This window comes from Passer domesticus, chromosome 1 (genome assembly GCF_036417665.1).
Source record: "Passer domesticus isolate bPasDom1 chromosome 1, bPasDom1.hap1, whole genome shotgun sequence".
Taxonomy (NCBI): domain Eukaryota; kingdom Metazoa; phylum Chordata; class Aves; order Passeriformes; family Passeridae; genus Passer; species Passer domesticus.
In genome coordinates, this window is record NC_087474.1 from 41299539 (window position 1) to 41326237 (window position 26699).

Sequence of the window (26699 nt, forward strand, 5' to 3'; positions counted from 1 at the left end):
TGACAGGACAATTAAAAAAAAAAAAGCTGTACAAAGTTAGCTTCAAACCTCTTCATTCCCCCCAAAAATAGGCACTCAGTGGTTTAAGTGTGCAAATGGCTTCTTAGAAGAAACAGTGTGCAAACAGAGCCTGTTCCTTTAGCTCTGCATTCTTTAGTGATTTCCTAGAGAGTATTGCCATTAAATGCTATCTATGTATGACTTGCTAAAGAAGAGAGGACATTCAGTCCACAGAGTCACAGATGTCTTTCACTTTCTCATTGAAGTCTTCGGGTTGATCAGCGTACACGTAATGACCTGCACCAAGGATAGCCTGGAGGATGAAGGTGAAGAAGCACGTCAGTATCACAAAAATGTAATAAACAAACAAATACTTGGACAGATGAAGAACCTGGCTTTTACACATTACCTAAGAGTTGGCATCATACAACCTAAAAAACACTCGAAACATAAGGAATACCAAAGTATTCTATCCTTGTAAAGAAACTTTCCTACAAAGGAAAAGAAAGTAAAACTACTGCTTATTCAACAGCTCAAAAAGAAAGCCCTACCACTGAAGCGTGAACAAGTCACTGCACATCAAATTTAGTAGATATATCTGCCTTGCGTATCAAATTTCTGATGTATCTTGATTCCCTTTGCTCTCCACTCAAATAGCCTATTTCTAGAATTTGTTATTTTCTGTAAAAATGCTATGAGGTAAACTGCCACCACAGCGTACAGTAAAGGTATTTGACCTGTTTTCTATTTTACAGTCAGTCCAAGACTAATCTTTAAGAAAACCCTATTTTCCCCTACCCTCCCTAAAACACCATCTTTTAAGTCTCTAACCAAATCCCCTGCAAGTTATTGTTATTATTGTGTTAAGAACTCCGAGAAACTCAAAAGTAAAAATTACTTGGGAATAAATGCATGCAACAAAACCACAGAATCTCTGTGCATTTTACCAAGCATGGCACTGCCAGTACACATCTCTGACTCATTAGAGCCCTCGCCCTCCTATGGGTTTTTGAGCATCTAACCACTGCAATCTTACCACTCCAACTGACCTTTTAGAATCTGTATGTGGCTTGGCAAAATTTTAACCTGGAATACAATACCATTTTTCACAGTCCCTTCTAAAAGTCCCTGACAAGAGTGGGAAAAAAATCTCCCTGAATGATATAAGCTTATCCCAGCAATATATTGTATAATTTTTAACAGTGACTTTCTGTTACAACTCCCTGTCTCTTAAGCAATTAAGTGACAATTTCAGTCTGGACATCAATATTTATGAAATGTATCTGTGCTCTTTAACACACTTAAAACAGTTGGATAACTATGTTTTTTCTCTGAATTCCAGCTCTAAATTCAGCTGTATCAAGTTATAAAATTTTATTTGGGTGACTTGTTATAGTATATGATCATATATATATTGATATAGTATATGCTCAACATTACATACTGTACACTGTCCAGATAGTTCCAGACATCAGTAACATCACAGCTGGTGTGTTCAGACATTTTATCACCTCACAGCATTTTAACATGTACGCATATTCAATTATCACAGCTGACTGATGTGAAAATGTGTGAAGAATACTTTTAAATTAGTTTGTTTTTATAGAAATCAACGACAAAAAATGCAGTGTGCACATTCACATCAAGTTGTAAGTACGCACATTTTAAATGACAGCATCATACCTCTAAACAAAAATGTCTTAGGTAGTAAGACAACACTAACTATTTTTTAATGACTTAAAAAAAAAAGATGCTCACAAGAACCTAAGCACCAGGTAAAAACTACTCTCTTATCAGAGGAACAAATGCATTATGTAGACAGATGAAGAGAGTTTATAAGAGCCTCCCTACTATCGTATATATATACATGGAAATAGTATGAGTGGTGTGGTTTGAAACTCAGTGACCACAACACCTACTTCTATTAGTATATTGTAGAACAAAATAAAGAATCACCTTGCTCACAGATTGAGTTTGGCTTCTAGTGCTACATCAAGCTTTGTTCTTAGCCTGGGGACTCAACACTTTTGTCTAGGTTTTCTCTGATGTAACATTTGTTTTCTCTCTCTCTGTTACAGAACACAGAACTTATTACCCCAGGCTCTAAATCAAAAGTGACACCATTTCCACAGCTGGTATGAAAAAAGAGAGTCATAGAGTAGTTTGGGTTGGAAAGAACCTTTAGGCTCATCTAGTTCCAACCCCCCTGCCATGGGCCAGGACACCTCCACACAGACCAGGTTGCTCAGGGCCCCATCAACCTGGCCACATAGATACGACTTAAACAAATCCACACTAAAAATAAACAACTGCTTTAGAAGTCAAACTTACTATTGTCTTCACATAGGAATTTGGTCTCAGAGACTGGATAGTGCTGCCAGAATTGCCATCTATACACGAGCGTGCTCCATAGACCACCGTGATAGGAATGTCTCGATCCATTTGTGAAATCCGTTGCAGCATTGGCCTTTTTGCCCATCCATAAGGAATTGTCATGTTCTTGAAAGCTGTTTCACCACTTCAAAAGGGTAAAAATAATTTCAATTGCCATTGGACCTGCTTTTCATCTAAAACGGAGTATCCATGCCTTTTGGTAGCACAGGCTACCAAATTCCACATGAGGATGGGATTTTTTATAATTAAGAAAAGTAAGTTTCCAAGGTTTACATATAATTTTCAACAGGAAGAGCCCAAGTTTTTGCAAGACTGAGTGGTAGCACTTCAAAGAATGAAATGCCTTATTTTTAAAGTTTTTAAAGAAATTCTTTACACATTAAAATTCTCCAACAATTATTTAATTAAGTGAAATGCTCAAATCTCACAGAGTTAACATAAATTGAGAATAAATATAGAATTAGGATACTTTTTACTTTCCAGATATTTATCAATATCCGGAATTCAGGAAAAGTGCAACGGTACCTTTTTCTTCAATGTAATAGATGCTACATTTTGAAAAAAAAATAGCATGCACACTGCTGCCATGGCCATTGGAGGGAGTAGCAGGCACTCAGTAAATGAACAACAGACTTCAAAACATACACTGGGAAATTCATACTCACCTGGGTGACTGCACATTGCAGTGATAGATATATTCAGCCACAGTGTTATCATCAAACATTGATGAATATTTTCGCTTGAAATCTGGTCTTAAACGTTGAACAAGGCTTAATCCTGTTAAAACAGGAAACATTATTAGAGAGGGAATGTGTATAAACTACTTTATCAAATTGCCTAATGCTTTTCATTAGAGCCCTGAGAACACATCCCCTTGAAACTCATGTCTTCTAAAGCTGTATTTGGTTTTACCACTTGCATGTCTTAGTGAAACACAATGGAATTACACTTAACAGGAATGAAATATAAATACTGTAAAGAATTTTATGCTGCTCCCCCCACCGAATACATATGGGGAATGTTTGAGTAGGGTCACTACAGCGATAGAAGAAGCCTACAATGGGGACCAGCAGAAGGCCTAAGCACTGTCTTTTTGTCACCAGTTTTGTCTCACACGATATCAACACGTTCTCCTTGCTCTGGAAGCACTGGCTACGTTAAATGCACTACACTTTTCAGGACCAGAAGGCACTGTTGAAAAGGCTGGGGTGTTTTCTTGCTTAATTCTGTCTTCTCCTCTTACAGAACAGTCTGCTTCTGAAGCTAGTTCTAGTTCATCTAACTAGTGTGTGATTGAAAGAACAGAAGTTTATGATGAAAAACAGGTGTAGAAATCTTAACATAAGGCACAACCACTGGTATAAATGAAGAGACTTAATGTTGAAAACCATGTCCTTATGCTCTCCTAACAAGCCGATAGAGAAGTGGGTCTTTTCAGGGGCCAGTTCAGGCCTTCTAAACTTAAGCGTCTTTTCTGAATAATTTCTCTAAGAAGCCTCTTTTACATTGACCAGATGGATCTTTGGGACAAGAACCTCGCCACAAGGCTAATCTTAGTTTAAGAGTATTACTCATCCCTAATATCTGATCTAAACTTTTCCATTTGAAGCCATTACCGCTGTCCCATCACTACAGACCCTTGTAAAAAGCTGCTCTCCAGCTCTCTTGCAGGCCCCCTGTAGGTACTGGAAGGCTCCTACAAGGTGGCCCCAAAGCCTTCTCTTCTGAATTCCAACTCTTTCAGCTTGTCTTCACAGGAGAGGTGCTCCAGCCCTCTGATCATCTTCATGTCCCTCCTCTTAACTATCTCCAAGGGGAATGTCTCCAACATTCTTATACTGGGGCCCCAGGGTTGGATGCAGTATTCCACCTGGGGTCTCCTGAGAGCAGAGGGGGAGAATCACCTCCCTCAATCTACTGCCACGCTGCTTTTGATGCAGCCCCGGATGTAGCTGGCTTCCTGGGCTGCAAGAACACATTGCTGGATCATTTTGGGCTTCTCATCAACCAACACCCCAGGTCTTTCTCCTCAGGGCTGCTCTCCATCTACTCTCTGTTCAGATGTGGTCAGGACTGCGCTGACCTGGGTTCAGAACCTTGCACACAGCCTTGTTGAACTTCACGAGGCTGGCATGAGCCCACCTCTCAAGCCTGTCCATATACCTCTGGCTGGCATCTCTCCCCTACAGCTTGCTGCCCAGAGAGCTTGCTGCCATCAGCAGACTTGCTGAGGGCGCACTCCATCCCACAGTTTGTGCTGCTGCCAAAGGGGCGTAACAGCCGATCCCAGCAGTGATCTGTGAGGAACAATACTCAGCACTGGTCTCCATGTGGACAGAGAGCTGACTGTGACTATTCATAGTTATGTTTCCCCTTTCCCAGATGACAGGAACTTCATACTGTTGTTAATCTGTGCAATTATGATGATGTCACTTCTTCCCACCCAGTCCTGGGCAAAGGCCTGGTATTATTTATGTAGACCTTGTCACAGTGATCTATGTTTTCGTAACCTGGAGATTATTGCAACACGCCCTTACGCATGCTTGAAACGGATTTAGAAAACGAATACAGTGCAAGAGAAAATAATTCCATTATGAAAGTGATTTAACTCCCAAAGCAACAAAGAATTTGTAAAAATCTGGCAATTGGCTTTGCTCTATTTTCCCTACATACCGTACAATTGCTGGACTTCTTTTTCTGTGTGTTTGGGTTTTTTGAACACAAGTGAACACAGCTGGCATGGAATAAGAGTACTTGGAAAAAAGTACTGTGCCTTGCCCTGCTATCAGCATAGAGGGCACAGCATGAAATGTTACCAAATTTAAGAATTCACTTTCTGTTTTGGTAAGAAGTGCTTTGTCTGTGGGTCCAACATTTTTCTCCTGTGAATTTACAGGGGAGAATGAAACAAGGACTCAAGGCAACTTGGAAAAAATTCTGGAATGAAATTAGACTGTAAATCATTGTTGTAATATTTATTGAAGAAATTCTGAATTGTCTGGCTGATGTTTTCCACAGTGTCTATAAAAATACTGTAAGAAATTCTAACACTGAAGACACAGATTTCCACAAAAAAGGTGTGGTCACACTGACATTTCTGTTGTTGTGAAGAATTTTCAGGCATCCGGCTCTAGGAACGGAATTCAGAAATCCAACCTAAGCATCAAACCCCTATCAAACTGTGAAACTCCTGGGTTCTGGTTAAGTGAAGGAACACATGCAAATCAACTACTCAAAGAAAAAATATCTCTGGATTCCATCTCTCAGTTTTAAGTATTCGTCTGTGGGACTGATTAAATATCCATGTGATACTATTGTGATATCGCAATGAACTTGGCTCACATTTGAACTTATACCTTTGAATAAGAGCAATTGGCTTTAGAGTGAAGTTCAATCAACTAGGTCTGCCCATCAGCTTAAACACATCTGCAGGCAGAATGAACCCAGGGATCAGTCAGTGCCTTCATCAGGTTAGGTCTGATGTCTACTTGCAGCACAGTGTTTAGACCTACCCTTCTCTAAGAACCAAGTTTCACCTGTCAAGAACTTAAGTTGGTGAAGGAAACCTTTTTACCAGTGCAGTGAGAAACAGATGAAAATTTTTTTAAAGGCACTGCCTTCCCTGGCAACCTATAAGCAAGGCTAGGTGTGGGGGCACTTGCCAGGACAGAGTCTGCATGGTTTGACTTCACTTATTGCTAAGGAAGACAATTTCAGCTTTGAATTTTCCCACGTGGATTGATTTATGCATGCTCTTGTTGTTGGATAGAACATATTAAATCAGTTCATATCACTCAATATTTTCCAGGTTGTTTTGTTAACCAAATTAGCATTTTACTTAAAAAAAAAAATCTGTTTGTACATAACATGTTGCTTGTCTGAAAAACTAAATTTGTCACACTATTGAAAAGAAACAAACAAATCAGCATATGCAGCATATTGAAATATATATTCTATAGAAATAGATTTAGGAAACAGATGTGGTTTAAATGTAAACAATGTCTAGAAATCTCACAAGTTTATCGTCAGACTGAATACCAAAAAATGAAAGAGGTTAGTTAATTATATTTGTGAGGGATCTGAAGGACATATTTTTCCAAGCCTCTTCAGAAGACAATTCAGTATCACAGAGAGTAACAGACAGATAACCTCTTTCTCCTCCAGAATGAATAGCTATAATGACTTTTAGGTTTTATTACACTCTTCTCCCCATTCCCCCAATGAACTAAAACCACAGTACTTTTGGTCAGCCCTACCCAGCCCTAGTATTAGGGTACAGAGAGTTTATCTACCATTCCATCAGTGCTGTTGAAGAAATGGAAATAACAACTGCCACCATAATGCAGGATACCCATGAGGCCCACAAGATTTCCTAGAGTAGTAAGAAAATGGCTAATGGAAAGAACCCAGTTTCAACTTCTCTAAACTCAGGCCAAAGATTCTTGCATTTATGACAGACTGCCTTCTAATGTTAAGGGAATTTGGAAATCCCATTTGCTCATCAAACTGAATTAGAAGGGAATCTAAATGGACTGTGGCCAGAGGCAACCAGAAAAAAAAACCTTTCACATTCACACCTCTTTGTCAGGGTTCTCCACCAGACACCTGCATAATCCAACTCACTATCACTGAAGCCTGTACAGATCATATAGTGTAGCTTGCTGTAGACTATCATACTAGTACTTCTAATAGCAAGAGTTTGTCTTCTTTCCTAAAGAGTTCAAACTTTCTTCAACCTCTCCCACTTTCTCCTCCAACTCTTTCCTTTGTGGCTGATACAGACTGGCAAAAAAGCTTATCATAATGCGTTGTCTGCTCCATGTTTATGTTTAACCAAAATAGAAATGGTATTTAAGAGTAGCTAAAACTCACCAAAGGGTCCTGCTATTCTTAGCCCAGCTAATGGATTAAATGGACTCAATATAGCTCCTAGTGCTTTGATCCAGATTGGAATTGGTCTTTCGTGTTCAGCATTGTCAGGCCTCTCTGGAAAACCCCATGGTTCCACTAAGATAAGATGCTTGACCCTGTTGGCAAAAAAGGTTCAGCGGTTTAAAGTACAGTAGCTGTTCTTTAACTAAGCATGATGAAAACGTGCTAGCTGTTTTACAGATACATACATACAGCCTACTTTAGTCACTTCTATCACAGAGGCTTATTACCTAGTTTCTGATTCATCAACAATTTTGATTTCAATTACTAATTAGAGAGTGAATTGCACCTAATCACTGGTATGAACCAGAAACATGGAAGCATGTGTCACAAAGAGAAACTCAGTATATTACAGATACCCACCGTCACCAGCATTTGAGAGAAAGGATAGTCTTGTTTCTGCCTTTAAAAATAGCCTAATCTAAATGCTCAGTCAATATTATTTGCAGGAGCAGTTGAATTTGACAGAAAAGAGGATAATTGCATCTGTTTCATTAAAGTGAAATTTCTACAAGTCTAAGATCTCTGTTCAAAGAAGAGACACAATTTAACTGAAAAATCATCAAAGTAAAATTTGAACTGAAAAAGGCAGAATAAAACTATCAGTCGTCTTCCAAATTTATTGATTTTAGGTCATGAAAGAAAACATTAGAGAGGCGATTTGTAAAATTATTACTCAAAGGAATATCAGTACAGAGAGCTCTGTAGGAGTCTCCAGCACATGCAACTATTGATCACTTTGTGCTGTGGGTTCCCCTCAAGCAAAATTCTAATTCATCCTGGTATATTAGAATTGTCCCTTTCCCTTTAATTGTCCCTTTTCCATTTAATTCCATAATAACACCTACTCTTACATGTCCTAGATAGTGTTGATTTCTGGAAAAAAGTGACTCTTAACTACAGTTTTCCATTTTGAGACGATTTTCCATTTCAGATTCCTCATTATCATTCTCGACAACTACCTGCCAGGAGGTTGTAACAACGTGGGGGTTGGTCTCTTGTCCCAAGTAGCAAGCAATAGGACACGAGGAACCAGCCTCAAGGAGGTTTAGACTGATATGAGAAAAAATTTCTTCATTGAAAGGGCTGTCAAGCATTGGAACAGGCTGTCTTGTTCTATCTGGTCTAGTGAGATGTGTCCCTGCCCATGGCAGGGGGGTTGGAACCAGATAATCCTTTAGGTCCCTTCCCATCTATACCATTTTATGATGCTATGCCCAGGGAAGTGATTGAGTACCCATCTTTGGAGGTATTTAGATGTGTGAATGCAGTGCTTAAGGACATGCTTTAGTGGTGCACTTGGAAGGGCTGGGTGAACAGTTGGACTTGATCCTAAAAGTCTTATCTAACCTAAATCCATCTATGGTTTTTGTATTTTTCATCTTTATCTTTACTTCTTCCTTCATTAATTCCTTCCCTGTTAAAGCCACCAGATTCTATAATAACACAGAATAGTTCATCGTGCCTAAAATGATGCCAGAAATGATCCCAAAAGTTATTTCTGGGTTATGATCAGTTGGGAAACCAAAAACCTGTGCTTGGAATGAAGGGTTGGAAAGGATTAACATGACAAATACATTTCTTGTTGGCTCAGCTATGAGCATACTCGCACCCTGCAGCAAACAGCAACAGTAAGACAGGACAGGGTACAATCTACCTGTATAAAGCAAGCAGGAGAGATCAGAGGCACAGCAGAGAAAGCCATGAGGAGCCATTCAGGACAGCCAGACACTCTGCACAAACTATAGCATTAAGTATAATATGGCAAACAAATCAATAAAAATAAAGTAACCTTTGTTTCATATTTCCTTTCTTAATACTTTCCTTCCTGTTTGGCATTTCTCCTTTTAGTAAACAAGCCTAAAACATAACCCAGGATAATGGGAAGTTGACCATGAGAATCACTTCCAAAGTAAATGTCCAGAAATTGCACTATTTGAAAATCATGGCCCACTTCAAGTTGGCGATATGCTGAATGGGAATCTTTTTGGATTAGTAGCCTCGGATTTTCCATGGACTCTGGTACAGTGTAGCAAATTAACGGATCATCTATGCTTGGAGAAACAGATCTACTTTCCTAACAATATGTATCCAGAATCCCTTAAGCCTCTAATGCATTGTTAGATAACCTGACTGAAAGCTGTGCTATATTTATCACTTGATTCAATGCTCTTTTAGGACCCTAACAGTCAATTTGTTATTTTGGTGGTCTTAGTTTAATTTCAGAAAAACATTAGTAATGTAAGAGCACAAACTGAAACATCTCCAAATTAATTAATCCCAACTTAAGCACAGTGATGCATAAAAATAAAGCATCACTTTTGACGTAAATCAGCAGCGGGCAAAACCAATATTCCCATCCCACAGGGACAGGACAGTGCCATTTATAGATACTTTGGAAAAAGAAGTAAGGAAATGATAAGTTATTCCTACAAAAAGCTAACTACAGTTAGCTAGAAGTTGGTTTATAACTAAAAGGCTAATAGGTTTATATCTTTATTGCAATTCTGGATTTGGAAACACATCTACTTTCACACATCATTTCCAGCCACTTGTGCTAAGTGTTGTCTTTTTCTTTCTAAATGGACAAAGTGTTTTATGGAAAAACGATGCATGAAATTACTTCAAATATATCCAACTGAGAAACAAAGAAACAGTGAAACTTGACACAAATAGAAAAGAATAAGATATGTTTAGTAAAATATAGAATTTGCTATATGATGTGGAGAGTTCAGCTTACATTCAGTTTTTCACAGGAGACCACTAAGTGCATCCCAACAAAAGCATTGCCATTTTCTGATACGGAATTGCCTCAGTTGGTAAGAGCCTAGCTCAGCAGGGGATATGTAACTTATAACCCAATTTATAAAAGAAATTACTACTTTAAGGGGAAAAAATTATTAACTGTTGGACAAAATATGGTGCAGAAAATGCTGATGAAATAAAATTAGAGAACTGCTGCATATGGGTTGTCTTACAAAGAAATATGAAGCGGTATACAGACAATTTATGTCAAAGAGTCACTAAAATAATTTTTACATCACTCTGCTGGCACCAGGCTGACTGCTAGGATATATGCATAAACTATCTAGGGGAATTATATTCAGAAGTTTCAATGCTATCCATAAGAGTGGGAAGTTTGGCAGAAACAGGCCTATTTGCCCTTCACAAAACCATCTTTAAAACAAAACATTCACCCATAAATATATTCACCACTATTTCACCTTATAACGTGGCAAAGAGGTACAGAAAATTACACAGAAAATCATGTTTACTATATCTACCTATTTCCTTCACATGGAAATAAACCACATAATTAATACTTTGGTCTTAGAATTCTGTATCATTTCTTTAAATAATCACAGTCATCTACATAAAGATTATCTAGAAAGAGCCTGATGAAAGAAAATCTACATTAAAATCAAATACAGTCAAATACAGAAAAGGAATCCCTTTATTTTCACATACCTTGATGGATATTTTAAGGAGTAAGCAGCAGCCAGGAATCCGCCTAGGTTGTGTCCAAGCAGAATCATTTTTTCTAGCCCCACCTCCTTTCTCCACTCTTCTATGGATTCCACAAACTGATTTTCCGCTTCCCGAGCATCAGTGTCAAAGTGTGGTCTACTGCTACGCCCAAATCCCAAGAGGTCGAAAGCATGAACGGTCCTGTTCTCACACAGATCTTCAAAGTTGAGAGCCCACAGTCCAACACCTCCTCCAAACCCATGGAGGAGAACAAGTGGAGTTTTATTTGAAAGGTCTGGAGAGAACGTCAGTGTCCATATTTTATTTCCATTAGATATATACACATATCTTTTATTGTATATGCTTGCAATACCTGGAGAAAAAAGGGGAAAAAACTGTGTTGCTACACACACCTGACAAAATATGAAACCACATTTCAAATAGGAGCTCCTTTCACAGGAGATAGCTTCTAATCAAATATCTACATAAGTAAAAAATGAAAATGTATTTTTAAACCTGTTTATTTCATCACAGTGTAAAAGACATACTGAAAAACTTTTCTCATTATATTTAATGTTAATTTATAAAAAAACTAGTTATATCTATGAAACTTATTAAAAACCAAAGACTTACATTTTAGCATTTTGTCCTCAGCCTCTTTAAGGTGTAGCAGTGATGTGGGACACCAGGCAGGAAGCCAGCTGAATAACCACCCGAACCTACAACAGCAACACAGAATAAAAATATCTTGAGCAGCATGTAAGGTAATTTTTGGCACTGATTCCTTGAAGACATTTCTTTTGCTGCTCTTCATAAGACAGCCCACATTAAGCACCTGGTATGAAGAATACTATTTTTGCAGTGGGAGGGAATTAATTTTCCATTTTTTATACAGTAGCATCACAAACAGGGGCATTCTTCAAAGGGTGAGCAGTTTTTCCACCGTGTCCTCCTATCACAGCATACTGATCTGGAGACATGAACCCAACAAGCTTGGCAGGATATGTAACAATCACTGGAGTTTCCAGCCTCCTCTCAAGTTACTTTGGAAGTCTGCCTGCACATGCATAACCTTGCATGAACCTATTATTTCCAAAAAAGCAATAAGCTCTGCCTTCACCAGCCTAACCTGAACTGATTATTATTCTAAATTTAAAAAGTGAAAAATAAGCAGGTTTATCCTACCAAGCAAAAACCTAGGACCTTAATTATGAACTTATAAACAAAGTCCCAGAGGAAAACAAACCAGCAATTCCCACAACAGAAGCTGTTTCTCGCTGTGAGTTACTATCTTGGTACTGCCAGCTTGACCATGAGAGCAGGGGGAATGACTCAGCTGGCAGCATTGCCCAGCCCAGTGCTGCAAAGCATACAGCAATTTGGTACAGTTCTTCCTGGGTGCTAATCTACCCCCTGTTTTTAAGACAGAATATTATTTTTCCATCTCTCACCTGCTTTTGAATTGGCTTAGACTACCAGTGCAAAGCTGCCACTGCAGGACCACTCCTCGCAGGGAAGAGGATGTCAGTCACCAAAACAACTTGCTCTAGCACTCTTTTTCTACACTGAACTGCTTTCCAGTTAGTTACAGAATTTTCAGGACTGAGAGTATTAGTTATACAACAACTAATGCTGAAAGACTATTAGGTTACTAACGTCCAGTTTTTCAGTGTGTACAACACATGAGTAATAAACTGAAGATTGGGCCCCAGAAGATCTTCACCCAAAGCATCTTCTCCACATATTCTAAGGGGCTAACCTATTACAGCTGCATAGCTCCTTAAGTTTATTATATGACATGGAAGGTTTTCTGGGAATGCACAATGCAACTGCAAACAACATTTTTCAGATTCATAGAAACCTGTGAGGGGACATTAAGAAAAAAAGCCCCAAACCATATCTGAACAGAAAGGATTAATCATCCAATCACTCAGGCCCACTGCTATACAGTATTATTTACTCCTCTACACTGATATCTGGCTGTTCTGTAAATAACCTTCCTGACCCACCAGATCACTGGAATTGTTCTAAGGAGGGACCATGGGAATTGTTTTCATCATTTTAATTGTGGGGCTGGGAACAGATGTTTGTACATCCTTCCATGCCTTGTTGTCCTTCCTTCCACGTGCTCATGCAATCTAAGAAATTAAGGAACTTAGCACCTTATAGGAAAACGGGCATCCAAGTATTCTGCTTCCACATTAAACTATGAATTTATTTAAAAGTAAGATCTTTCAGAAGTTAAAGCTGGGACAAGCCAGAAGTAATTTCACCCGCAAGTAACCGTGAAATCCGAGTTTAACAACAACACTAATTGTGTCCAGAGCTATGAATTACTCTGGTAAATTATTAAACAACAGCTAGGTCACCACTCCTCTGAGTCAAGCTTTCTGCTAGTTACATGCTCAACTAGGCATTTTCATTCTTAACTCTTGGGTCAGAAACAAAACCAGTCACTATTTCCCCTAAGCTGAAACTCGATGCACTGTTTCTTCTCAGAAAAACCACTACATCAGTGATCTTGTTTATTTATTCACAGAAATGTAAAGCTGCAACATGTCAACAAGAAAATAGTGCAGGGATATGGCCACAATGAAATAGAAGTGACGTCTACAGATCATAATCCCAGAATTGTATTTCCTAGTCTTAGGGAGGCACCTGGATACTTGGGAAAATTATTTAGGAAAACGTATCAGAATGGTAAAGTTGCCCACTCCTTCTTTTGTTCCTTACAAGAACTGTTTACAAATACTTAGATTTTAATTCAGAAAAGGCATTGCATACACGTATAGTTTGACAAATACGCTTAGCAAGCTGAAGCTTTTAATATTAAAACTATGTTTGCAATTCTGTCCTGTTGCACTTGCTAAACTAAAAGAGTAAGTGGTAAAGGCTTTCAGGCAAAAAAAAAGTGAGCATTTTCTAGAAATACTATTTTAGGAAGAAAATATATCGTTACCTATAGTCAAGACTTAATCATTTGTTTGCCTCCTTCCAGAAAAGATTTACTACATTGCTAAATGCTTTCCACACATGGAGAGCAAACATTCATTTAATTATATTTGAATATTTTTTCTGATTACTTTGGAAGGCTGTAGTTATATAATTTCTTTTGTACATCTGTGCTAAATGTGTCTTCTAAATGCATACAGGAACCTCCATTGCTTACATGGTCTATCATTTTTATTTCTGTGATATAAAGTTGTAAGTGCTACATAATATCAAAAGTGAAGCAATGGACCTTTCAAAACAGTGTGCACACCAGCAATGGAGATGAGTTATGGAAGAAAACAAAAGATTCCAGCAGTAGCTCCACTTTGTAAGTGAGCTACCCACTGCCAGAAGAGGCAGACCCCACACTGCTCTCATCACCCACCACTTCCCTTACACTCTGTTCCCACCTGTTTGTTTGTAAAGTCAAGAGCAGAATCTTGTATTTTGAAGAGTTAGGAGGTCCACTGGCCTGAGATGCTTGCTATTTCAGAAAGTGGGAAATAAATCTAGCAACTGACAGCCCAAACTTTTGTAATTTTTTACCAAATGTACTTATAGGTGTTACATATCAAATTACCAAGGCATATAACCAGTGGAATTTAACCTGTGTGTTTGTGGCCATGTAGTAACATAAACCATTGTGCACATCTACGCTAAAATAATCAATAACCAGCAGTAGGGCAAAGCATTGCATAGGGTGATTCCTTGCATCTTCAAATTGGGGTTAGTTACATTCTTCACATCCATCTGAAAATGTCTGGAGTAAGAGAGGCTGGAAAAATCAGAGGCTAGCAGGTGGGGAGGCTGCTGGCCTGCCAGGCATTCAAAGAAATCACTCTCTCCGACCTCTACACACACTTCCACCTGTCTTCTAATCCATCTAGGGAAGGAAACCAGAAGGTAAGGGAAAGCCCTGGAGACATACACTGAATGACCTTAGTGAAAGTCAAGGTGATTAGTGTCAGCCTAGGAGATTAGTGGGGACCATCAGTAGCCTATGTTGATGATTAAATACCGTAATAAATAATGCAAACAGAAGGGACACATGCACAAACATCTGACTAAGTGGAGCTGCAACCACCACAGGCAGGGGCCAAGCCACCAGGCAGGATCTAATACACTGGCTGGTTGAAGCAAGTGTTCTGAGACCATGCTTGCAAGCATAAGAAAGGATAAAAATAAATAATTATTACTATATTTTGACACTTAATGAGTGAATAAATATTGTGTTAAGTGTAGCTCAGGGCAATACTGCTTGTCCTTGGCTGCTTGAACGTTAATTTGAATCAAGATCTTACTGTCAAGCACTGCTTGAATTGCCTGAGAGTAACTTTCAAAAGAACTGAGAATCAAATAGAGGCAGAGGTACAGTGAGCCTGACCCACACATTCACCTCCCTTACTCAGATCAAACCAAATGAAGAACGTGGCAAATTGGTTGTACCACCAATATTGGAGCTTTCTGTCAGCTCCATTAACCCAGCTCAGCTTGGTGAGAATTCACTCCATGCAACACAATTAATGGATCAGCAGCCAGTCACAAATTTGACATGATCACAAAAAGTTTGTGAAAACTTAAGACCTGCTGAAGAATTGAAAACATATATTCTAAAAATGAGGTATGTACTGGAACAGCTGAGCAGTTTATTTGATTTCTGGCTTGTAGTGTGGATTTAAAAAATGGAAGCTCTAACACATAAAAATATTCAGCAGCAGTTGCTTATAACTCTGTCCAGGCAATACAAATGTACAGAAATGGAGGTCATTGTCTCCCATTTCAAGCTTACAATTTACCTACATTAGAGTAATACGAATGCATGGCTTACAAGATGTAGCAAGCTTGAAATCATTCAAAGGGGGCATCTCCCCCGACACACCAGCATTGCAGACTTAGCTGTCATGACCCACGGAAAGTCTGTGCGGCAGAACAGCAAACCAAAAACCGTGGGGCTTGCAAACAGGTTGCAAAAAGGTAACAGAATTCCTCCAAACCAGAGTAAACAAATACAATACTATTTGCTACATGATCACCTGTCAAAAATTTCTGACCCACCAAGACAGGACATGCAAAAACCTTTCTAAGGTGTTGAATATAAAATCAGCTTTTCACGAAGAATTTTGAAGTTAGTATGGTAATCAAAACTCCCAGTACAGACCAAAAACCATGCAGCAGTGACAGGAGTGTGGAGAACAGATTCTCCTGTCACAAAGAATTATTTGGACTTTAAAATTACATCAGTAAGGAAGCCAGTGCTCAGGTTATACAACAAACACACAGTAACTTGCAAAGGAAGGATTATGGGAAAGTAACTGAATGCAGAAGTAACAGAGCTGCATCTGTTTGTCTTCCTCTCAGGAAACAAATGCATTTAATATTTTTAATTGAACTTTTGCAGATAATATTGCAAACTACCAAGATTTTAGTTAGGGAGCAAGCTCAAAAAGGCTGATACACTGAGTGAACTCACTGGTAAACTACTTCAAGCTTTAGCCTTTACCCTTAAATCTTCTTAGAATGAAGTTGATCTCTGAAAAACCCTAAACCCCACCTCTCCTGATTCTCAGAACTAATTTCAACCATTTAGAAGTAAGTAAGGACAGAAAAACAAATTAATGCAGAGAATTTGGTACTGTTTCTGCCCAGCACCAAGAGGAATGGCATTGGGATTTTCAGGGTCTTTCAGCTGACAATGCAGCTATATAAGCACACAGCAATTTGAGCTAGCTCCAATTTAAGAGACTCTTACACTGTAACAGGAAAAAAACAAAGGTAAATTATTGGAAAGGCAGCTCAGATTCTACCTTCTTGTTTATGCATAAAGTACTTTTGCAGTACTGTGCTAGCAAAGGAATTCAAAATTGCCAATATGTTGAAATCTAAATATAAGCAACATAAGGTTCACACTTCTAAGGTCTTACATAAACCTCATCCCATAAAAACATCATGTTAAATCTCACAACTCATTCAGCCCTTTCAGTTGTTATAGAAATACTAAGAATGGGCAAAAAAGAAGTGAAAAGAAGCATCAGGTATTCATAACTGATAAAGAGGTCAGCATATCAAATTTATGGCAAAGTGCCAATTTTAAAAATAAAACTGTTTTATTGCAATGCTCTATAAACACTTTACAGCTAACACAAGATGGATGCTTAAATGAAGGAACTACAGATACCCTTTTATTATCTCCTTTCTGCATTTTCCTTAGCATCAGCAGTAGTCTAAACAAAGCTTAAGAGTACATAGGATCTTCCATCATCAACACCACTAAGTTTTCAGAGCAAATTCTATATTTGGTTGCTAAATTTCAAGTTTACGGGTAATAACCCGAAACAATAAAAAGCAAAAGAAACAGTCAAGGATGACACAATCAAATAGAACTTTCTGTGTCAAAATGTTAGAGAAAAGTAGCAGGTGTTTACATCTGGCTCATTTCTATCCATGACAGAATTGCATTATAATAACCTTTTCCTTTCCCATTTCATTAAATTAATAGCCTGCAATATGAGAATATTGGGTGCTGTTTACATGACTGATTATGGCAAGAATTGATTCTTCTTTGTTAAGAGTTACCAGCAACATCACCATTGCAAGAACCCCTAATATGTAAAGAAAAATATTTTAGTAATCATTATATCCAAGGTCCATCTTGGTGGCTGTTCTTTGTGCCTGATACATGAGATTCAGGTTTAAAAGGCACTAGATTTTAAACCAAGTAATTATGGTTTAACACAGCTACAGAAAGGCCAGAAAGTTAACCAGCAGACCTATGAACTATCAAGGTGGAAAGACTGTGAGTCAAGGTGCAGGACATGAAGCTTTTAGGTCAGAGCTGCCACTGACAGACAGTAACATATAATCATGACATCAAGTCCACATTTAACTAGGCAGGGATGTTTCTGCAACAAGGCTCAGGATATGATTTCATGAGAACCTTAAGAGCATGAACAATTTTAGGAGTCCTTGAAGTCCTTCATTCCTGTCCCTAAAGTGCAGCATGTTCTTTCATGCTTATGTCTTCTGAGAGCAGTGAATACAGTCAGAATCATTCAGGCATACACAGTAACTGTTGTATAGCCAGGGACAAAGCTTCTGCAAGTACAATAGAAGTCAGATGTAGCAACCACAACAATTTGAATGAGATGTTCCTGGGACAAAACACTCTGGCAGTTGCAGACAAAAATCAGGAGAAGAAAAACATTCCATGTTTCACATTCATTGCATGAACAGACTAAAAGTCCTCAGGGAAAGACCTTGAAGTGCATACTAAAGAGACAAAACCCAGAAGCAAGTCTCAGGAATATAGTATGGGAACAAAAAAACTCCTTGCTTGAAGAAATGTCTGTTTACCATTTTCACAAGGAGACAAAAAATGGATGAAATCATTGTCAACAGGTTAAAAAAGGGTAACGATTTTTTTCCCAGATGACATTATAACCCTGCCCATAAAGTTCTGTTTAGATGAGTTTTGAGCCAAGATGTTCCATGCAATTAGATGTTGTGAAACTCTTGGATACTTCAGTAATGTTAAAACAGAATGTTTTGAAAACCTCTGCATAATATTTCTAGGAAGTGTAACATACATCAGCCCCATTCCAACACAAAACCCATGATAGGTTATTGCAGAATATTTCTCTACATTAGGGCAGAGGTAAAAACAATGCATTCCTCATGTACTTACTGCATCTTGAACTCTGTGTTCAGAACATTCAACATCAGACTTAATATAAAAATCCAGAAGCAAGATTTATTACAGCTCTTATCAAAATTAACTATTACTTATCAAAATTAACTTGAAAATGTACCTAACGAACATGAATCCATAACCAATGAGATTTTCTGGCTATTTTAGAGACATTAAAGTTTACTTTAAATGACTATTTTGAATCATTTGAGCAACCTGAGCATTAAAGAAGTGGAGAGGACCTACAATTCTGCTCCCTCCCATGTTGGACCTCAGACACAGGTACACTTTGAAGTATAATTTGCATCATTACAGCCTCCTTCCCCTTTCTCGAGTCTCCCAGGACTGCCTTTTTTTCTTTTTTTAAACCATACATATCCTTTTTTCTATGCTTTTATAATTTTTTCCACTCTCTTTCTAGCTATACCCAAAGGTGCCAATTTCAGGGCTAGTGCTTTTTTAGTATGTACCACAAGAATGAAGTTCACCCATGGAGTGTCACCCAAGCCTGCCACCTGCAATGCTCATACTGCTTACAAAGAAGCTGTGATAGCACCCAACTCAGTTTCACATTCTTATTTAAAAGCTTAAAAAAATCCAAAGAAAAAACATAATAGGAACTACATACCAAGTATGGAATAACACAGAATACAGAGATAAAGATGCAGAGGAGAAGCAAGGGGGAAGCCACACAGCTGTACTAAAACTCCTCAACATTCTAATAGAGACCATGGGTTAGGTACCACAGAGGTCCTACCTCTGCCCCCTCCACAGTAAACTCACATCAGATAGAACTTGGCAATGCCACACATTTCACATGTTTTTACAAACAACGCATTGCACATTGCAGTAAGAATTTGTGGGGGAAAAAAACCATAACCAAAATTAAGGAAATGAAAATTTCCTCTTGGTGCCTCTCAGATGTTATTCAACTTTGTACTGCTCTTATTTTATTCGTACATCAACTGATATACTCCTGCTGCCCTTCAGATATTGCATGACTTCAACCTTGCTTAATCCTTGTCAGCCTTCTCATACCTACCATGCCAGCAGCCCACATTTCAGCCTGTTCCCAAATTCCATCAAACTGGACAAGAGCAAAGCACACATGCAACAGGCACCTCTCACTAACCTGGCACCATTGCCCATCCACATGCTACCCTGCTTCTCTTTTAGTAAAATTCCATTGTATATGTGTGTACAATTTAGATCACAACATTAAGAGGTGAATAATTTCATTTTTCCATATGGGCCCATATAAAAACACAGATATAAGACTACCTAAAGCATATGATCACTTCCCTCAGCTCCAAACATGTTATACACAAACCCCACTTGTACACAAGTATGAATACACTCTGAGGGTCATTTCGCTGCAACTCATTAGAGCAGCTTCTGTGATGTGTTCCTTTATCATAGTCACCTAAGGTGACAAAGAGTTACCTATATCAAAATTTAAGAACTGGTACTCAACATTTTGGACTCACTATCCCCATTTCCATTTTCTGGAAAAGCTAAGAGGTGCACAACCCTTTTGATAATAGACTACTACACGCTTACACCACAAATGCTTTAGATGTCAAGGAAGTGAAAATAGCGTTAAGAAGTTAAACGGATCTAAAAAGTCATCACATCAAAAGTCCCCTTATGGAAAGGTAAAGATGTAATTAAGAAGCTTTTGGTGTCACTATGACACCAAATTACTAAATGCAACCAAGAAAATATTCTACAATGGTCTGTTAGAGCTCTAACGCACCCCATTTCTGTATTTTTCTCTTTGCCACACCCTTCTCTCCCTCACTTCAATATATGAACAGACTTTCTCAATGGCAACAGGTGCTCTTACATCTTCTTTTAGAGAATACTTTTTTTATGCTCTTCCCCACCTTTCCACACTCTCCTATCATCTTGAATTTTCTAGTACAACACACTCGGAGCACCTTCCTTCTCTGCCATTCCTCACCATGTCACCATGTGTTCTTGCTGCCACTTAAAATCCTCCTTCTACCCTCTTAACCTTATTCCAGATCGACCTCATTCCCTTACACAGCTTTACTGACTCACAAATCTCTCTTCTCCACTGACCTCTCTCCTGCTGCTCAGCTTCTCATCTGGATCTTTCTGAGCCAATATAAATGCAGACACTCACCTTTCCTCTCATGCCCTCTTCTCCCTGGCTATCAATACAAACCATGTACAAAAAACTATCCCAAAAGAATGTCAGAATTGCAAGCAAATACTCAGAAGTTATGAAACACAAGCATCAAAATTTCCTCAGTAAGAAATCTTAATAAACCACTATATAAAAGAAGAGACATTTTAATAGTTTGTCAGCTGGGAGAGTTGTTCAGGGTCTCCCACAGAAGTTCAGAACAGTCAGAAAACCCCTAGCATACAGATATTGTCCCTTTCAAAGAGGTAGGTCTCTGACTGGGTCTATCAGCCCCAGCAGGTCTAAAACAATTTTTCATATACCCAAATACATGCAATACTGGCTAGAAATGATGTTCTGATGTTCTCCAATGACCCATAGCCACCAGCACTATAGCAGCCCCACAGCTAGTTGCCCGTCTGGATTTACAGCTTCACTGTTATTTCCACTGGGGCTAAGACCTCTCCTAATTCTACTTTGGCAGCTTCTGAGGAAGTGTCTTTGTTTGATACTTGGAAAATTGGGTTATGAGCATCTTTCTTCTGCTACCAGAAGGAGAAGATAGCCCCTGCTACATTTTGCCATCTTTTCCTCTCTTCCTTTAGTCTGCATTAGGAGAAATGAGAGATCTTGATGAACACAGACCTTCCCTCCCCCAAATTCATACAAGCACCAGAAACCATTAGAAATAATCCCATAAATGCCTGAAAACCTGCTCATACAAATACCTTCTGATGAACTCATGCATGTAACAGGCTTTAAGTACTGAAGTGACTGACACAACCCTGCCAGCCAAAAAGACAAAATCAAAAAAGAGGAAGGAAATGACCTTTAACTGTTTTCCACATCTGCTTTCCACACAGCACTTACATCTCACTCAGTTTTTAAAAATCCAAGTTGTAGCTACCAAACCTGCATTTGGTCACCTGCACTACAGGAAAGAAGAAAAGTAAGAGGACCCTGCTTTCAGCAGCCTACCCACTCAGTTTGCTTTAAAACCTACATCATGTAACCAGCAAAAAATTCAGGCAAAAATTCTGAGTTGAGAGCGTCTACTCATGCTGTAACACTGTGAATCATCCTACCAGGAGAACACACGGGCTCTATCAATCCTAACAAACTATTCCTCTTATATTAATGAAATAGCTCCCTTCAAAACTGAGTTCTGTAATACAAACAAGCTTGAAGGATAACACAAAAATGATTGTGAACACTGGTGTTAGAGTTCTTTACTCCAAGCCACTATTTTGTGAGACTAAAGGCCATTTACAAGCAATTTGATGTGGGCTTGTAACCGCAGATGTCTTAAGTTTTGTTTTAAAGAAAATGATTCCACATATCTCAGAGGGGGAAAAACCCCCCCGTACTGCAGTTTGGGGATCTTTTTCTGTATGTATACACACATTTAGTAGCTGTTCTTCCTAGTTATATTACAAGCCACAAGTAGTTTTGCTGCATCCAGAGTTAATAAGTGAATTCAACACTGGCAAAAGGCTCACACGAGGCTGTCTGCCTCACAGGCAGAAGTCTCCATCTAAAACCTACACAGAGGAGATCCAAGGCTGTAAACAGGTTTGGAAATCACTAGCAGGTGACATGTTAACCAAACAATCACTGTCACTGTGACTACTAAAGCATTTGCTTAGTTAATCTTCTAATTCAAAGTTAGGACAGAGCCATGAATAGTTTTCATGAGTATTTTTCAGCTGAGATCCTCCAGAAAGTAACTGAACCACTATTATTGTGTTTTCACTATGCTTTGCACAGTTACCAAATTGCAACAAAACAAGTGTGTTGCATAACAAGTTGAGTCATACTATTGTTTTCAAAGCAGATAAACTTTGCATTTATTCTTTGTGTACACCTGTCACTAGTAATTAAATCTAGGGGTTTGATGGTATATTGTAACTTCCTACCACTACCGTGTGTTCTAAATGAAAAATCATTTAACATATTTCTCTTGTTTATAAACTTCTCCTGGGTACTGAGCGTTGCTTGACTTCAAAATATGAACAAATGCTTATTTTAATTATTGCTAGAAACTGACCAATAAAAGCACTAACATTTCAACACAAAAGCACTTTTTGAATTAATGGAAAAGGATGATGACATTTTGTTCTTAGAAGTCTTTAGTGAGTTGGGAAGTTTACTCTGAAAAACACCACATCAACATCTCATAATTCAGAAGTTCTGAAAACTAACACCCCTTAAAAGCCACTCAGCTGTGTAAACCACACAAGAAACTCGCAGTAATCCTCTTGAAAATTCAGCCTAACCCTATGTCCAGATCAAAGAGTGTTACGATCCTGCAATCCTGAAAGGCAACTGGAGTTGAGGGCGCTTGGCACGGCCTCAGCAGCACTCAGCACTCTGTGTGATCAAACCAGACAGCTAATGCAGTTCAGGCTAATGCGCTGAATGGACACACAAACAAAACAGGCCGAGGCAGAGCTATTTTAAGACTTGTACTTAGAAAACCTGTAAACCAGCAACAAGAAGCTTTACAAACTACTTGTATTTAAGACTGTGAAGGGGTCAGAAAGAACAAAGAATCTAGAGGAGTTTCACTTGTAGTTTCAGGTGGGTAACGTTGCAGAGGTTGTGTGGAGGTGAAGATAAAGCTATTTTAAGTCTGAGGAAAGGAGGAGAGTGCAGAGTTACAGAGCAGACAAAACTGTATAGTGCTTTGAAAGGGAAGATTTTGGAGTTTGCCTTTGAAATGAGAATGCTGTGTACATATGGTGATAAAGGCATAACAGGGAATTTGGAAAAAGATGGATAGTCCAGATCTGGTCAGATTGAGCTGGCAGAGCAGGAAAATAGGCAAAATGAAATACCAAAATCCCAAGCTGGAAAAAGGACTGAAAAAAGAACAAGACTGAGGATGCAGGTAGTTTTGGAAGACAACAAAACAGACACATACCATGACAACATGCAAATGGCAATATACTTAATTAAGAAGTCATGAATGCATAGCATGATTTTCATGCAAATAGCTGAAGAATTTTAAGTCTGATTTCTCAAAATAACACAAGAATTAGTTCTCCAAGAAGGGAGATGTAAAAGAAAAGGCAAGAAATCAGTTTTTGAGGACTAGGCAATCAGTAATGAAATATACCACCTAACAGTTAAAGCATAGAGAAAGAGGGAAAATTAATGTAAACAATGCATATAAAGCATATTTACACATCTGACAGAAGGAATAAAGCACATGTATGACTAAAGCAGAGCTAGATATGTTCTGATAGAGCACTGTCTGGATTAGAGCCATAAAAAATAAGATGGAACAAACTGTGATATAAGTGACCAGCAGATATCTTAAGTACGTTTGGTAAACAAACTCAGAGATAGGATGATTGCATTGTTCTGTAGGGGCAGACAACATATTTGAGGGCAATGGAAGGGTATAAAAATGAGTCTGCAATGGAAGCTTAAGTGTAACAAGAAATAAAGCATACACTGAGAAGGCAAACTTGAGTAAAGAACATATGAACTGAAGAACAGACCATTGATTAGTAAGTTGCATACAACCAATTGAATGCACACACACAAAAGATATAGTGAGGAACTATGTAATTTCAAGCAGAAGAATGATTATTAGCTATAATAAAGTCATTTATCAAGGGTGTAAGTGGTTACAAACAAGTTAGAGATACATGTTAAGAACAGGGTCAGGACAACTTATGCCATAGGAGTTATTTCAGTGAATGCCTTGGGACAGTGAAAGGAAAGAAAATGTTAGCAGGGATAGCACAAAGTACTGGAAAAGTTAGAGCAACAGCGTATGCTTGTAAATTATCGATGTGCTCTCATCTCCTACTTATATACAGCATAGAATGATGACAGAGAGAGGCTGACAAGTGTACTGTCCGCTCTACATCAAAGCGAACGTACGGAAGGAGAAGATGGGGTATCTGTACGCACAGATAAAGCCGCAGAGCACACGGGGCCAGCACTGTACACAGCCGGGTGACCTCTGGGGCGCAGAGGGAAGGGTGGATGACAGCCGGAGCGCGCACATACGCCAAAGCAAAGCGGCAGAACAGGCGCAGGATACGCCTGCAGGCAGGTGTGCAGTGACAGCAGCTGGCCAGCCACGGCCGAGCGCCAGGGCAGAAGGGGAAGCAGCGGGGACACGGGCTCGCAGGGAGCCGGGGCAAACCCTGCCGGGAGCCCGCCCGTGCCAGAAGGCGGGAGGCCATGGCAGGAAGGCGGGCTGTGCGGCAGCAAAACATGGCAGGCAGTGTGCCCACACTCCCGGGAGCGCCCGAGCGGCGGTGCCGGAGCGCGGCAGGGCCGGAGCGGAGCGGAGCGCGGAGCCCGGCGAGGCGGGAGCCCGCGCAGGCCCCGGCACAGGGGCCGGCGGCGGGAGGAGGCGGGCGAGCAGCACCCGCGGCGGCACGGCACGGCACGGCACGGCACGGCCCGGGCGCCCCGAAAGGCTTCCTGCCGCCGTCCAGCACAGCCGCGGAGAGGACGGGAGTCACCCCGCGGCCGCTCCACTCACCCTTCGCTAGGAGCCTCCTCCTCGGCCATGGCGGCGGCGCGGTGGTCGGCAGCTGACAGCGGCGGAGGAACGGCGGTGGCGGTGGCCGGCAGCGCAGCGAGGGACAGCGCGACGGCGGCGGCACCGGCCATCACGGGCTCCTCCCTCTCTTACTCCCTCCCTCCTGCCCGCCCGGCTGCGTCATCCCCGCGGGGCCGCCCACAGCCCCGAGCGCCGCCGTGCGCGGCCCGGCAGCGCCCGCAGCGCCGCGGGCGGACCCGGAGGGGGTGTGTGGGTGGGTGGGTGCATGGGTGCCCCTCAAACGGGAGCGGGTCCCGGGCTGGCTGGAGCAAGGCTCCCGTTGGGTGGCTCCTGATCCCGGGATGACGCCGGTGCAGAAGGGCCGCGGCTTCCCGGGCGCGCAGAGGGGCGAACCTGCCCCGTGAGTGTGGGCCCACGGTGCATGTGTGTGTAGCCTGCACTGTGCAGACATAACTGCGTACACACTGTAAACACTGGGCATACTGTGCATGTCTACCCCGCTGTTTTCCCACCGAGTGGCGCACAGGGAGGACACGACACTGGGCAGTGGCATTGGAGAGGTGGCAAAGCCCCCGTGCCAGCATACAGCTGTCAAGTAAAGCAGGAGAGGGAGCAGAACCCAAACGAAAGCCTCAGCTCCCCCACGAACATTCCTTTGGCCAACTCACTCAGCAAGGCCTGCAAAGAGGGCAGCAGGGCTAGTCTGCACTAGGTGTTCCAGGTTGTAATGTTAGTTTTGAAGTGTAAGAAGCAAATTAGGAGTTCTGGATGCAGCTTAAGTATTAACTGTCCCTAAGACGATTCCAAGTAGAATACCTATTGCGATTGTCATTTTCAAGTGTTTTGATAGACTTAAGTGCAGCCGAGCCTATGGGGAGGAGAATGCTGGGGTGTGCTTGTTTTAGACAGCATTTGGCCTCATAATATTGGTTGTGTTATTGCTTAGCTCATAAGAACTGCATTTGTATTGGGAAATCAACAAACCTTAATTGAAACAAGGCAGCAAAGTGCAGCAAGTGGAAGGAGTGGCAAGAAGATTTTAAGTCTTGCATTTCTTCTGAATTTTGTCACTGACCTCTAAAGCTATTTTTAGAAAACAAATGGAATTATGATTACTATTTATCTTGGTTTCTGAAATCCTTTGACAAAAAGTGTAAGGTGAATTTGGTAATAGCTGAAATAATTCTCAGCTAAAACCATTCTGCAATTTAACAACAGTGATTGTTGAGATTACACAATCTCAGCTAAAGTTTGTTTGGCTGTGTCACAATGGTTTGGCAATCTGATATTTTTCTCAGGAGACTGTATTTATTTTTATTATTACTCTGAAAATTTTAATTTATGAAAAAAGTGACTATCAGTCTGTATAGAACTATATGATCGCTGGCAAAGGTTGGCAAAGATGTTCCCTAGAATTTGAAAACAGCCTGAAACAATAGTTCTGAATGCTATGATTTTATTTCTTTCTAATTTCAATGGAATAGTAAGTTTAAAACCTCATAAATGAGATTTACATCCTACTTATGGAATGTGCAAGTGTTCAGACACAA

General features: G+C 40.0%; 1 protein-coding gene across 1 annotated transcript; it reads right to left on the reverse strand.

Annotated features, from left to right (window-relative positions):
* Positions 1 to 60: 60 nt before the first annotated feature.
* Positions 61 to 25286, reverse strand: ABHD5 (abhydrolase domain containing 5, lysophosphatidic acid acyltransferase). Its single transcript, XM_064415731.1, has 7 exons — positions 25129 to 25286; positions 11428 to 11513; positions 10795 to 11167; positions 7267 to 7421; positions 3060 to 3171; positions 2332 to 2518; positions 61 to 313 (listed from the first exon to the last, which is right to left on the reverse strand). Exons 1-7 carry the CDS (start codon positions 25257 to 25259, stop codon positions 224 to 226), a joined length of 1134 nt encoding a protein of 377 aa, XP_064271801.1. The 5' UTR covers positions 25260 to 25286; the 3' UTR covers positions 61 to 223.
* Positions 25287 to 26699: the final 1413 nt, after the last annotated feature.